This window comes from Petaurus breviceps, unplaced genomic scaffold (genome assembly GCF_028583685.1).
Source record: "Petaurus breviceps papuanus isolate PSGF00001 unplaced genomic scaffold, PetGlider_PUasm1.0 81, whole genome shotgun sequence".
Taxonomy (NCBI): domain Eukaryota; kingdom Metazoa; phylum Chordata; class Mammalia; order Diprotodontia; family Petauridae; genus Petaurus; species Petaurus breviceps.
The window spans coordinates 1,028,748-1,042,016 of NW_027186546.1; the positions used below are offsets into that span (position 1 = coordinate 1,028,748).

The 13,269-nt window shown below is 38.5% G+C and overlaps 1 protein-coding gene across 1 annotated transcript in view; it reads left to right on the forward strand.

The window, feature by feature from the left end:
* Positions 1-224: 224 nt before the first annotated feature.
* The window catches only part of LOC138176103 (ethanolamine kinase 1), a 76,931-nt gene continuing 63,886 nt past the window's right edge, over positions 225-13,269 (forward strand). Inside the window, exon 1 of the mRNA XM_069106849.1 lies at positions 225-686. Coding sequence (XP_068962950.1) covers positions 531-686 — 156 coding nt within the window. The 5' untranslated portion in view covers positions 225-530. The remainder of the gene's footprint in view (positions 687-13,269) is intronic.

Below are 13,269 nucleotides of genomic sequence, written 5' to 3' on the forward strand. Positions count from 1 at the left end.
CTCTCTCTCCATGGAGCCTCGGCAGCCTCGCCCACAGTCTTGGGCCGCTGCCCCAAGGCGTAAGTCTAGCTAGAAAGGGGATTAACGGTAGCGCAGGCACACGCGACCTGACCCTCCTCCAGACCACGAGCCTCACCAGACACCCGACCAGCATCAGCCCAGAGCCAGAGCGCGGCCTCTGCTTGTGACGTCAGGAACGTGGCCCACCCCCTCCCGTGACGCAAGAGTCAGGCCAGTCCCGGCATGCACCGGGGCCGCCGGCAGTAGAGCGCAGCGAAGTGGAATTTTCCCTGCGAGCTACCCGCCCTTGCTCCTTCCAGCTGTAGCCGAGACCCTCCCTCCTATTATTGCCCCCCTCCCCAGCAACCGCGAGCCAGGCTCCAACCGCTACCCTACGACCGCTCACCCGCCCCACTCGCGCCCTCCGTCCTCCTCAGCCCCGAGCGTCGCCCGGCTTCAGCCTGTCGGCCCCCGCTGCCCTCGTCGCGGTTGCCGTAGCCGTCGTGGTCGTCTCCGCTGCCGTCTGGGCCATGGCCAACTACATCCACGTTCCCCCTGGGTCCCCGGAGGTCCCGAAGCTGAACGTCACGGTGCAGGAGCAGGAGGAGCAGCGCTGCCGGGAGGGGGCCCTAAGCCTCCTCCGACACCTGCGGCCGCACTGGGACCCCCAGGAGGTGACCCTGCAGGTAACGCCCATCCCCCCGGGCGGCGGGGTACCCCTTCGGCCCACTCTTCTGCGCTCTTCGTCTCCCTCCGGCGGTGACCAAACGATCTCTGCCAGGTCCCAAAGGGCCGGATTGCCATCCCCTCGTCATCCTGTCACTCGAAAAATAAGCCCTGAGGTTTTTTAGACCCGAGTTGTAATTCTTCCCTTCCCCCCTTAACATCTGGGAAGTGGCTTTGCCTGAAGCTCCCCTCCCCCCACGGTTCTTTGAGGAGAAACACAAACTTAACACTTGCCTGAAGCTCGGATAAATAATGCCGGCTCCTCCCCCAGCCCCACAACCCGGGAGTTTCCTGTTATTTCTTTCCCTTAGAGTAGTAGTAACCCTAGCACCCTCCCCCACCCCCTAGGCACCTTCTCAAATCCTCCCCGGAATTATGCTAGGGGATTTAATCCTTTCCACCCTTTTCGTTTCGCACCCCTCCCTCCCCTGCACCGGTGCGAGTGGTGCTGCTTGTAATTCTTTTCTGGCCTGTTACCAGTGTCCCGTTGGAAAGGGGTGTGTACCTAACTCCCTTTATGGTAATGCCTAGTTTAGTTAGGTCTTTCTGTAGAGCTCCTCAGATTTTGTTTTATTTTAGTTTAGTGTAAGTTTTCCACAATGTGATATATTAGTAATATGGTAGTTTGTTTAGAATAACTGAATGTATGTTGATTTCTCCCTAACCTACTTGACTCTTTTTTAAAAAACTTCATTTTGTAAACCTTGAGGCTATTATAAATGTCAGTTCTTGTTCACCTTATTAGTAGAATTAGTTTTCTGTATAGAAGCACTAAATTTGTAAAATGATTTCTCCAACATGCTTTTTCTTTAATTAAGTCTTAGGTTTACAAGAATGTTTCGTGGTAAACAAAGATAAATGTTAAAATGTTAATTTTAAAGTTCCAAGAACCTTTGGTATTTTCTACTGTAAAGTCCAACAAATGTAAGAGTAACAGGCGGGTATATTGAGGAGAGCTGAAAGCCTCTAATAGATAGCTGAACCTATCAACGTCTTGCAACAAAATACCAGACGGAAAAAAAAAAAAACAATTAAGTCTAATGGAATGTTGCTTACCTAAGATTGCTGGACAAATACCAGAAGCAGGACCCCACCCCCTTTAGACATTTTGTTAAATAAACATATTTCCTTCTAATTAAGGAAATTGTTTTCATAATTGCAAATAAGCAATTCGTTTGTGGGGAGTGGAGGTTTAAGTTGTTAACGTAATTTGGGCATCATATGGAAAAGTAATCGAAATTTTATTGTTCCAGTGTATAACTGTTAACTACCCAGTAAATTTTTGTGCTGGTAATAAGGGAAAGAGCATCTTAATCATTTCAGTACTAGCTTCATGGATTGAAAATTCTGAACTGGAATTTGCTTCAATATATGAGGATCACAGAATCTCTATATCATAGATGGGCTTTATATTCGAATACAGAAAAATAAAATAAGCACAGATTAAAAAAACACAAACCAGAGCATCTAGAATTTTTTGAGACTTCAAAAGAATTAACCAGTTTTTTGGTATAGGGACACCCAGTCCCATCTACTTCCTATTCAAGAATCCCTAGTACAATTTCCCCAACAAGTGGTTACCTGACCTTTTGAAAATCTCCAAGGAAGAGAGTGAGGAAATCCCTGCCTTAACCTTCCCTATTACACTTTGGGATAGAACTACTATTCTAAAGTTTTTTTTTAACTTTTTTAAAATAAGCTGCAATCTGTATAGATCTTTATGTAAATCTATATTGATTTAACATATGAAAACCTCTCAAGTGCTATACTTGAAAATAATGATGTGGTTCCTTCCTACCAAGGTCTTTAATCTTTCCAGTCCTTTTATGAGGTGTTGAGGAAGAACTAGCAAGAAGTAGCACGTCAGGTGTATGAGCTTGCCAAGCCCTTTTCAGGGCTGCTCATCCACCTTTGGTGTCCACCTGTTACCCTACTTTTACTGTGGCTCCTAGAAGCTGTAGCTTTTGTATAGGTCACACTCCAGGGGAGATAGGCTAAAACCAGGTTAAGGGTAAACTACAGGCCTCAAGCCCACTGGTGATTTAGGGGAATGTCTACCCCAAGCATGTGAAGACTTCCTCAGTAGAATGGGCAGATAAGAACAATTTGTTCCAGTATCCATGAAGGCAGCTAAGGCAGAGTTGGTCAGACATTAAAGATGCCAAGGTTATCCATTTGCATCTGGGGCTGTTGCTAGTTGTTTTCACTTTTGTCTTGCCTCTACTTTGATGACTGGAAGAGAGAACGAAGCTAACAACGTTGTACATCTCTGGCTCACTTAAATCCGATTCATGTGCAAGTCAAGACATCCCCCCAAGATGTTATTGGTTCTCTTTGAAAAGGAAAGATGAACAACAATGTATATGTCTCATTATTTTAGGTATTGAGGAAGGTTGGAAAAAAAAAACCAGTACCTTAGCTTTCAAGGAGTTACAGTCTGGTTTCGAAGTATTGTAAATGTATATTCGACAGTAACTAATGCAGGTTGCAATTTGTTGACTGTATAAGCAGTATAAAAGTGTCAAAGTTCAGAAGTCATGTTTTGAATGAAGACAAATACTTGCTACCCTCTTGTTATATAAGAAAGATTTTTACCTAAATTTGGAAAATAATCTTAAACTTCCTCTATTACCAAGCAAAATCTGGATCAAAAAAGCATCAACGTTTCTGTCAATGACTAGCTATCTTTAATCATGCATTACATTTCTACAGGTCTGGTCTTGACCACTGACTTTCTTCTAATCAGATCTTAGCACAGTGCCTGGTATGTAGTAGGGCTTAAATAAGTGCTTACTTATTCCCTCCTCTCCTTTTTCAGTACTCTGGGGTTTTTTTAGTGATCTCACTGGGAATCCGGAAATTCTCAAAACAATTAATTTTAATTTCATTTAATTAAAAAAAATACGTCAAGCACAAAAAAAACCATGCCACATGATGGTGCATTTAGGAGAACCAGTATATTACCAAATCAAAGGTTAGTGTATTGAAATTCCAAACTCCCCCCTGTAAATTCTTTTAGTCCTTTTTGTTCCTTTCATTTTTGGGAAACCTCTGATTTCTGAATGAATAAATAAAATACAGTTTTTATGATTTAGTTCATATTCCCATAACATTGCTTATTTACAGGTCATTTGTCTAGAATTCGTGTGTATATCTCTCTATCTGTCTATATCTATCTATCATCTATCCACCTATCTATCTATATCTATCTATATCTATCTATCTATCTATCTATCTATCATCTATCTATCTATCTCACAAAATGTATTGTTTCTTTCCCCACTAGCCAACATATAGATTATGGTTTGGAATAACCCTTGTTTTCAGTACTAAGGTTTCTTTGTATGCCATATGGAGATGCTGTTGCTGGCCTTTCATCAATTTGTCATTGTACAAGATCCCAGGAGAGTGAAAGTATGCTTCTCTAAGTATTAAGGTGTAAGTCTTCAAAGACTAGTGCCTGTGAATACCAGCAAGTGCAATTGTTTTTAGTGTGAATGTTGAGCCTTTTTCCTCACATAAAAAGATAATGCTAAAACAAATGATAAAATTTACTATGTCTATGATATTTATCATCAGAAGATGAACTTATCTTTCATATGCCATTTTTTGTTTTAGAAATATATTAGATTTTATGCTGTAGAAACTAAGCATTATTTTGCTAGGTACTGTGAGTACCGTCTAGGGCAGCCAGGTGGTGCAGTAGATAGAGTGCTGAGCCTGGAGTCAGGAAGATTCATCTTTATGAATTCAAAACTGGCCTAAGAGACTTTCTAGTTGTGTGACCCTGGGCAAGTCACTCAACCCTATTTGCTTCAGTTCCTTAGGAGAAGGAAATGGCAAACCCCTCCAGTTTGCCAAGAAAACCCTGAATAAGAGCATGAAGAATTTGATATGACTAAACTGAACAACAAAATGAACGCTGTTTCCCTGATTAATATAATTTTATTTTAACTTTATGATTAAACCCAGCACTACTACTGGCAAAAGCCAGTAGCTAATCTCCCAAGATGAAAGTTGGTCCTATCTAAGTTTAATGGAGTCCCTTGACTATTAGTCTGTCTTTTTTGCTTTAGATCTTTGCTACTGATTTTAATTTCTCTGTAGCCTGTCTTAGTTGCCTGGGATAATGAGAAGTGACTTGTCATTAGTAACACTGCCATTAGTACCATGTGTCAGCTGTGGGACTTGAGTTTAGGGTAGGTCTTCCTGACTCAGATTCCCTTTCACCAAGTGGCTTAATGTCTCTTAGGTGGCATTATGTTGCTATTGGGTGAGCATGAACATTGTTGCTATGGAACTAGCTTTCCTGTCCCTCTCTTCCCCCCTTTTCCTAAGGCTGTTTCAAAACCAATTAAGAATTAGATGAGATTTATCTAAGTAAACATACCAGTGAATTTAGAAAACACAAAATAATTTTCCTAGCTAAAATCTAAAATAGAAATTCTGAAAAATCAAAGAACAACAAAATTGAAACAAAAAATAAGTAAGACTAGGGTTTTTTTTTAAGCAAAACAATAAACAGACCATTAGCAAATTTGATTTAAAAAAAAAGTTAAAGCAGATTATCAGTATCAAAAATGAAAAAAATTCACAGTAAATAAGAAATTATTAGAAGTTATTTTACCCCAACTATATGCTAATAAAACCAACTTAAATGAGATGGAGGAATATTTTTTTGGGTTGTTTTTGTTTTTTGGTGGGCAATTGGGGTTAAGTGACTTGCCCAGGGTCACACAGCTAGTTTTTGTGTTAAGTGTCTGAGGCCACATTTGAACTCAGGTCCTCCTGACTCCAGGGCTGGTGATTCACTGTGCCACCTAGCCACCCTGGAATATTTTTAAAAATATAAAATGGTAAGGTTAGCAGAACAAAAATTAAAGAATTTAACCTAATCTCATAAATTCTTTTGTAGCAATTTTCATGGGTCTATATTTTTCCTAGTATAGTTAATAGTTCAAGAAATATTTTTTTTGAAACATAGTTGTATATCTTTTGATATAATTCACATTATTAGACCAAAATGGAGAAACAATATCTCTTGGTCACACATTCCTAGTTTGGTAGTTTACTATACTTTGATGCCCCCCCCCTTTTTTTTTTATTGAGAGGCAGTGTGATACAGTAGAAAAAGCTCTCTACCTGGGTTCAAGTATCTGACATTTAAAAGCTTTGTGCCTCGGTAGCATAATATCTTTGAGTCTCACTTTGTAAAATAAATATAAAGATACTTAGTCTACCTTTCTTGAAGAGTTGTTAGGAGGCAAGAACTTTATAAACTTTAAAGTTCAATATAAATATGATTTATTATTTAAAAAATAAAGTCCTTTTTAAAGCATAGAAGTTCCTGAAAATTTCCATGCAAATTAAATTTTTGTAAGCAGAGTAGCATTTTGATTGTATAGGAGTTTGAGATTTAAAGGAACATCTGCCAAATTCTAAATAAATATGACCCTGGCATACCTCTGTATTTAGTTACATTGGGGTATGTGGTGTTGAATTGACAGAGAAAGCCCTTTCTGTCCTTTTCCTGTTTTTTTAATTTTGTCTTTGTCTCTTAGATTGATAAAGGTTTGGGAAAGTTTTGGTACTGAAGGTCATATTAGAAACCATAAGGCATCTATGTAATTTGCTGGAGAAGAGAATGTATATATATTTATGAGATATTAACTGGAGTGACTGTTGAATGTGGGAAATCTTTGGGGAGGGGAGTGCAGTAATGTCTGTCTCACCTCCTTAGTAGGTTCAGAAAGGTGTCTGAAGTAAATATGTATGCTTTTTATGTCTGTTACCTCTACATAGATACATATAAATACTATCAATCAATAAACATTTATGCTAGGCATTGTGCTGAACACTGGGGTGCAGAAAGATGTGAAAGACAGTACCTGCCCTCAAGGAACTTAAATCTAAGGTAGAAGAGGAACAATCATATGCAAAGAAACATATACAGAGGAAGCTATGAAAATAATTAACAAAGGGAACATGCCATACTAGAAGTTAGAGGGGTGGGGGAAGGCTTCCAGTAAAAGATGGAATTTTGGGGGGGGACTCAAAAGGGAGCCAGGGAAGTCAGGCAGAATGGAGGAGAAAGAGCATTCTACACATGGGGGATAGGCAAAGAAAATGCCCATAGCTGAGAGATGGGAGCATCTTGTTTGTAGAATAACCCAAGAGGTCAGTGCCGCTGAATTGAAGAGAGAATGTTGGGGGAGTAGGTATAAGATGACTGGAAAGGGAGGAGGGAGCTAAGTTATAAAGGACTTTGAATGCTAAACATAGTATTTTGTATTTGATCTTAGAGGGAATAGGGAGCCCTTGGAGAGATCGAGAGAGTTCATGACATGGTTAGAGCTGTGCTTTAGAAAAATCACTTTAGTGACCGAATGGAGGCTGGGTAAAGTGAAGAGAGATTTGAGGTAGAAAGACTCACTAGTAGGCTATTACAGTAGTCCAGGTTTGAAGTGATGATGACCTGGAGTAGAGTAGAATCAGTGTCAGGAGACAAGTAATCATATTTGTGAAATGTTGCAAAAGTGAAATCAAAATGTTAGGTCTTTTTGATTTTTTTTTTTTCCTTTTGGAGGGCAGTTGGGGTTAAGTAACTTGCCCAAGGTTACAGGGCTAGTTTTTTGTGTTAAGTGTCTGAGGCTGCATTGGAACTCAGGTCCACCTGACTCCAGGGCCAGTTCTTTAGCGCTTTACTCATTGTGCCACCTAGCCGCCCTGGTCTTTGTGATTTTTATTAATGGATAGATTAATTACCAGGCAAGATTATATCTCAGATAACAACTATTGGAGAAGGTAAGTCACTCTGCCAAAGAATATAATATTGTTGAAGTTAGAGTAGGGATTATAGTTATTTGATAGGAACAGGGTGTAAGAAGTCTGAAGTCTTTTATTCATTGGTTTTGTTTCTTCCTGTATTACTGAATTGGTTGGGAACTACGGAGAGATTATTTGCCTGTAGAGAATTGTTAACTGAAATGCCAGTGTGAGCCATTAATTTTTTTGTAAGCCTTCGTGAGAGCTTTATAAATCGTATTTGTTTTAATGAGTAAGGAGGCAATGTGGTATATAGTGGAAAGAACTTTGGGCTAAGAGGCGGCTTCGGTTATAGGCATAATTTAGCTACTAACCAACTGTGTGATTTTCATTAAGTTAAATTCTTAATTATGAAAACTGGATAATCTCCAAGATCTCTTTTAGGTTTAAAAATGAATGCTAAAATGATCAAAAAGTAACTTTAGTTTTTTGACAAATCAGCGATTCTTCATTGTCTTCACATGACCCATCTATATGCTGCACAATAATAGCATTTTGTTGACTAAGTTGGAAGAAGTAATGTTTGATAGTCCAAGGACTTATAATCACATGCTTAATAGTAAAACATAGAAAATATGACTGAAACCTAGCAAAAGCAGTACCTAGAACTAAAATTTTACTTGAAACTCAACTTTCCTAATGATGTCATCACAGCTCTAGAAGTAAGCACAAAACGTTTTAATGAGTTTACTTAAATTACCAGCAGATTCCTTTTCCTTTAAAAAATAAATGCATTGGGGTGGCTAGGTGGTGCAGCAAGCAAGTAAAGTGCTGGCCCTGGAGTTGGGAGGACCTGAGTTCGGTTTGGGCCTCAGACACTTAACACAAAAAAACTAGCCTTGTAACCTTGGGCAAGTTACTTAACCCCAACTGCCCTCCAAAAGGCAAAAACAGATAAATAAACTAATAAATAAATAAATGCATTGAAGGATCTATGATCTCAGCAATGTTTGTCCTTCCACTAGTGCAGATAGTAGCTCATCCAGGAATTCTCATTGAGTTTCTTATCCATTTAGTTAATTTTTGGCTGTGTCCAATTCTTCAGTGACCCCATTTGGATTTTCTACTGGAGTGGTTTGCTATTTCCTTCTCCAGCTTATCTTGCAGATGAGGAAACTGAAGCAAACAAGGTTAAGTGACTTGCCCAAGGTCACACAGCTAGGAAGTGTCTGAGACTAGATTTGAACTTGGGTCTTACTGCTTCAGGCTAGGAACTCTATCCACCATGTCACCTAGTTTGTCTTGTCCATGTCCTCCCATAAATCCTCCACAGGGAACCCATCCCATATGGTAGGGGCATTTCTTGAGATCTCTTTTCATTATACAAATGCCAGGGAAGATTAGTATAAACCAGGAGTGGGAAACCTGTATCCTTGAGGCTTCCTTTTACTAAGGGGATTTGTTTTGTGAAATTTGGATTCAGCCAAAGGGCCACACTTGAGGACCTAGAGGGTCACATATAGCTTCAAGGCTGCAAGTTCCCTTCCCCTAGTTTAGATGGTCTACTTAGTTATTACTTGCACCCACTATGATTAACATGTGTCCTTTTCTGGTCACATGTCTCTGATTATATCTTGATGCTTCTCCCACAAGTTCTTCATTGTTAATATTTAAACCCTACTTGTCTCTGTTACACACTTCTCCCTTGACCTTTGGATGACTTTCAATCAGAAACCTGCCAGTACTGTGGAACAATTTTGATATTAAAAAGATGGGTCTTGGTTTCAGGTAAAAACTTGTATTCATTCGAAGAGTTGCCTAGTTTCCCAAAAGCAATTAAGCTCACTCTCTTCTTTATTCAGTTTTGGTTTCATTTTGTTGTCCATCCATGAGATTTGTATGAGATATATGTATGGAGGACCATCACTATGGGTTGTCCAGTTACATACTATGTCTGGACAACAGGGCAGCTAGGTGGCACAGTGAATAGAGTGCTAGACCTGAAGTCAGGAGGACTTAATAGCCTGGGAAATTCACTCAACCCTTTTTACCTCAATTCCTCATCTGTAAAATGAGCTGGAGAAGATGGCAAAATGCTTCAGTATCTTTGCCAAGAAAACCCCAAATGGGGTCATGGAGAGTGGGACATGACTGAAATGACTGAAGGATGATAACAACAACAAATCCTGGACAGCCGGTATTATTTATTCATTAGATTTTTTTCCCCGTTTGATAAGGTAGAAAGTTAAATGAGACCAGCATTTATTGGATTTCCTTTTTACTAATTGGTCACCAGATTCTGTTGAGTCAGTGTCTTAGAGGTGTAGCTCTGTTTCTACCGTGTTTCCCCGATAATAAGACCTATCCCGAAAATAAGCCCTCCCCTTACTGTGTAAGATTCCTCTAAAATAAGCCCTCCCCCGAAAATAAGCCCTATTGAGATTGCTACTGTAGTGAAGGTGATCCCCTGTGCTACACGCTACATTACGGTACCCTCTGTATGCACCGTCCCCCCCACCCTGGGTGAAACGCAGGCCGCGCTCCGAGCTGCATCCAATCAGAGCTGCAGCAGTGAGCGCGTCATCCTGTTCTTCCCCAGTGATTTGCTTATTGAATAAAGGTACATTTTTTTGTTCCCATTTACCTGTTTATTAAAATTGCTGTCAATGTTCATTAAAATAAGCCCTCCCCTGAAAATAAGCCCTCTGGTGGTTTTCTGTCCAAAAAAATAATAAGACAGTGTCTTATTATCGGGGAAACACGGTATTGCCACTACCTGGTGCAAGTCACAAAAACTCAATCCTTGGTTTCTGTAATACTGTTTGAATTTGTTTTGACAACTAATGCTGATTAATTTTCCTAAAATAGAGTATAATATACTTTACAATTCCTTTGACTTTCACCTTCACTCTACTTTTAGCCATCCATATGTTTAACCACATTGTAGTTGTTACTGTCATTTGTAATTTTTCCTTTAAGATTTTGAACACACTCTCTTAATACTTCCACCCTTTCTCTCTAGCTGAATCTGTTCAACCTTATACAAATCACTTATCACAGAATCTATTAGTTGGATAGGGCCTCTGAGGCCTGAAAAAAAAATCGTATTTTGAACATCACCAGCAAGTTTTCACCTTTTTGTGAAGATCATCAATGAGAGGAAGTCAATTATTTTCTGTTTACCGGAAGGGAAAGAAGAGATGAAGAAATTTCCTTCTTGATAAGGCTAATTAATTACTCTTACCAGAAATCAGTATCTCAAAGTTGGAAAGAGTTGGAAAGGACCTGAAGAGGGAGTCCCCTCTACAACCTACTAGACATACTGTTGTTCAACTTTTACTTGAAGACTAATGAGGGGGAACCTATAAGTTTTTTAAAATAAGTTTTATTAATGACTTCTGTTTTTTTTTTTTCATTATTAGAGTTGTCCCAGGTATTCCTCTCCATCCTGTAGACTGTGTGTGTGTATGTATGTATGTGGTTTTTTTATTAAAGCAATTGGGGTTAAGTAACTTGCTCAAGGTTACACGGCCTGTTATTTCTGGGTGTGGTGCCGAGTATCTGAGCCCGGATTCGATCCCCAGGTCATTCTGCCACGGGGGCTGGTGCTCTTACTCGCTGAGCCACCTGGATGCCCCTATGTATGTATGTGCTTATGTCTCTGGAGGAATTTAGGGAGGAAAAAAAAATCTTACTGATTAGTACATTGAAAAAGACTGAAAACATGCAGGGTGTAACATCTGTGAACTTCCCACCTCTAGGAAGAAAGGGTTTAGGAGTGTCCTCTCATTTCTGCATTCCTTTCTTGCTTGATCTTTATAATTTGTTAATTCACTTTTGGGTTTTAGGGGGTTTTATTGGTATGTAGTTCTTTCTAGTTATAGTACCTTCTTGAAGTTACTGTATATTGTTTTCTTGGCTCTGCTTACTTCATTCTGCTTCATTTAGTTCGTATAGATCTTTCCATGCTTCTCTGTATTCTTCACACACATTTTCTACAGCATGGTAACATTCCATTACATTCATGTACCACATTTTGTTTCCAGTTCTTTGCTATGACTAAAAATACTGATTTAAATATTTTAGTGTATCTTCTTATTAATGGCTTGTTTGGAGTAGAAACCTAGTAATGGAGTTTCTGGATCAAAAGGTAAGGACATTAGTCACTTTATTTACATAGTTTTAAATTGCTTTCCAAAATTGTGCCATTTCACAGTTCTACCAGCAATGTATTAGTGTGCTTATCAGTTGACATCCTCTTCAGCATTGGATATTGATATTTTTTGTCATTTTTACAGTTTGCAGGGTGTTAGGTAAAACCTTTGGGTTATTTGATTTGCATTTCTCTAATGATGTGCTTGTAAATACTTGGCAATTCTTTTTTTGAGAACTGGACCACTTATACTTTGGGGAATGGCTATTAGTCTTTTGTATATTGTTTATATGTGTTAGGATACCAAACCCTGTATCAGAGAAATTTGGTAGATATTTTTTTCTCCATTCTAACATCTGTGCAGAAGCTTTTTTGTTTTAATTAATCAAAGTTATCTAGTTTTATCTTTTCCTTTTTGGTTGAGAATGTATCTTTTGACACATTTTTTAAAACTTAATTTTTCTTGACTTTTTTTTGTCTGTGTTTCTTTAACAACTTGACTATTATGGAAATGTTTTGCATGACTATACATGTATAACTTATATCTAATTGCTTACCTTCTTAATGGAGAGAATTTGAAGAGTTTTAAAAACGAATGTTAAAAGTTATTTTTATAGGTAACTGGGGAAAAACAAAATACTAAATAAACACATAAAAAAGAATATATCTTCTATCTATAGCTCTGAGAAGAAGTATATGATCTGTTTGTCTTCTGATTTTTTTAAAAGTGTGGTCTTAAATATTAAAGTCATTTATCCATTTAGCATATATTGTGTAACATGGAATAAGGTGTTGATCTAAGTCCAGTTTCTGCCAAACTGCTTTCAAGTTTTCTCTGCAGTTTTTATCATAAGAATTTTTTTTCCTAGGTAATTTGTTTTCTATTTTATCAGACACTGACTTGTTGAGTTCTTTCCCAATTTTGTTCAGTTGTTCCCAATTTTCCTTTGTCTATCTAGTCCGTTCCATTGAGCTTTTATTTGCTTTCTTTTTTTGGAGGGTGATTGGGGTTAAGCGACTTGCCCAAGGTCACAGGGCTAGTAAGTATGTCAAGTATCTGAGGCTGGATTTGAACTCAGGTCCTCTTTACTGCAGGGCTGGTGCTCTATTCACTGCCACCTAGCCGCCCTGGAGCTATTTATTTTTTAACCAATAGAAGGTGGTTTTTGATGACTGATGCTTTAAAATATAGTTCATTTCATAAAATATATTTCATTTTTTCAATCATTTCCCTTGATATTCTAAATCTCTTTTCCAAATGAATTTTTAAAAATTATTTTTGCCAAGTTCTATAAAGTATCCCCTTGGTAATTTGAGTGGTATATCATTAAAACTGTAAATTTGGAAATATTGTCATTTTTATTACATGGCCTAGCCATTAACACTGAATAGTCCTCCAGCTAGTTAAGTTGTTCTTCATTCCTTTAAGGAACACTTTATAATCGACTCTGTGCAAGTCTTGTGTGCTTTGGTAGGTCAATGTTCAGATATTTTATGTATTTTGTAGTTAAATTGGAATGGGATTTCCCTTTCTATTATTGCTTCTTGGGTTTTGTCATTATTACATAGAAATATGGTTGTTTTTGAGGATTTATTTTGTAGCCTGCACCTTAATTTTCTCAATT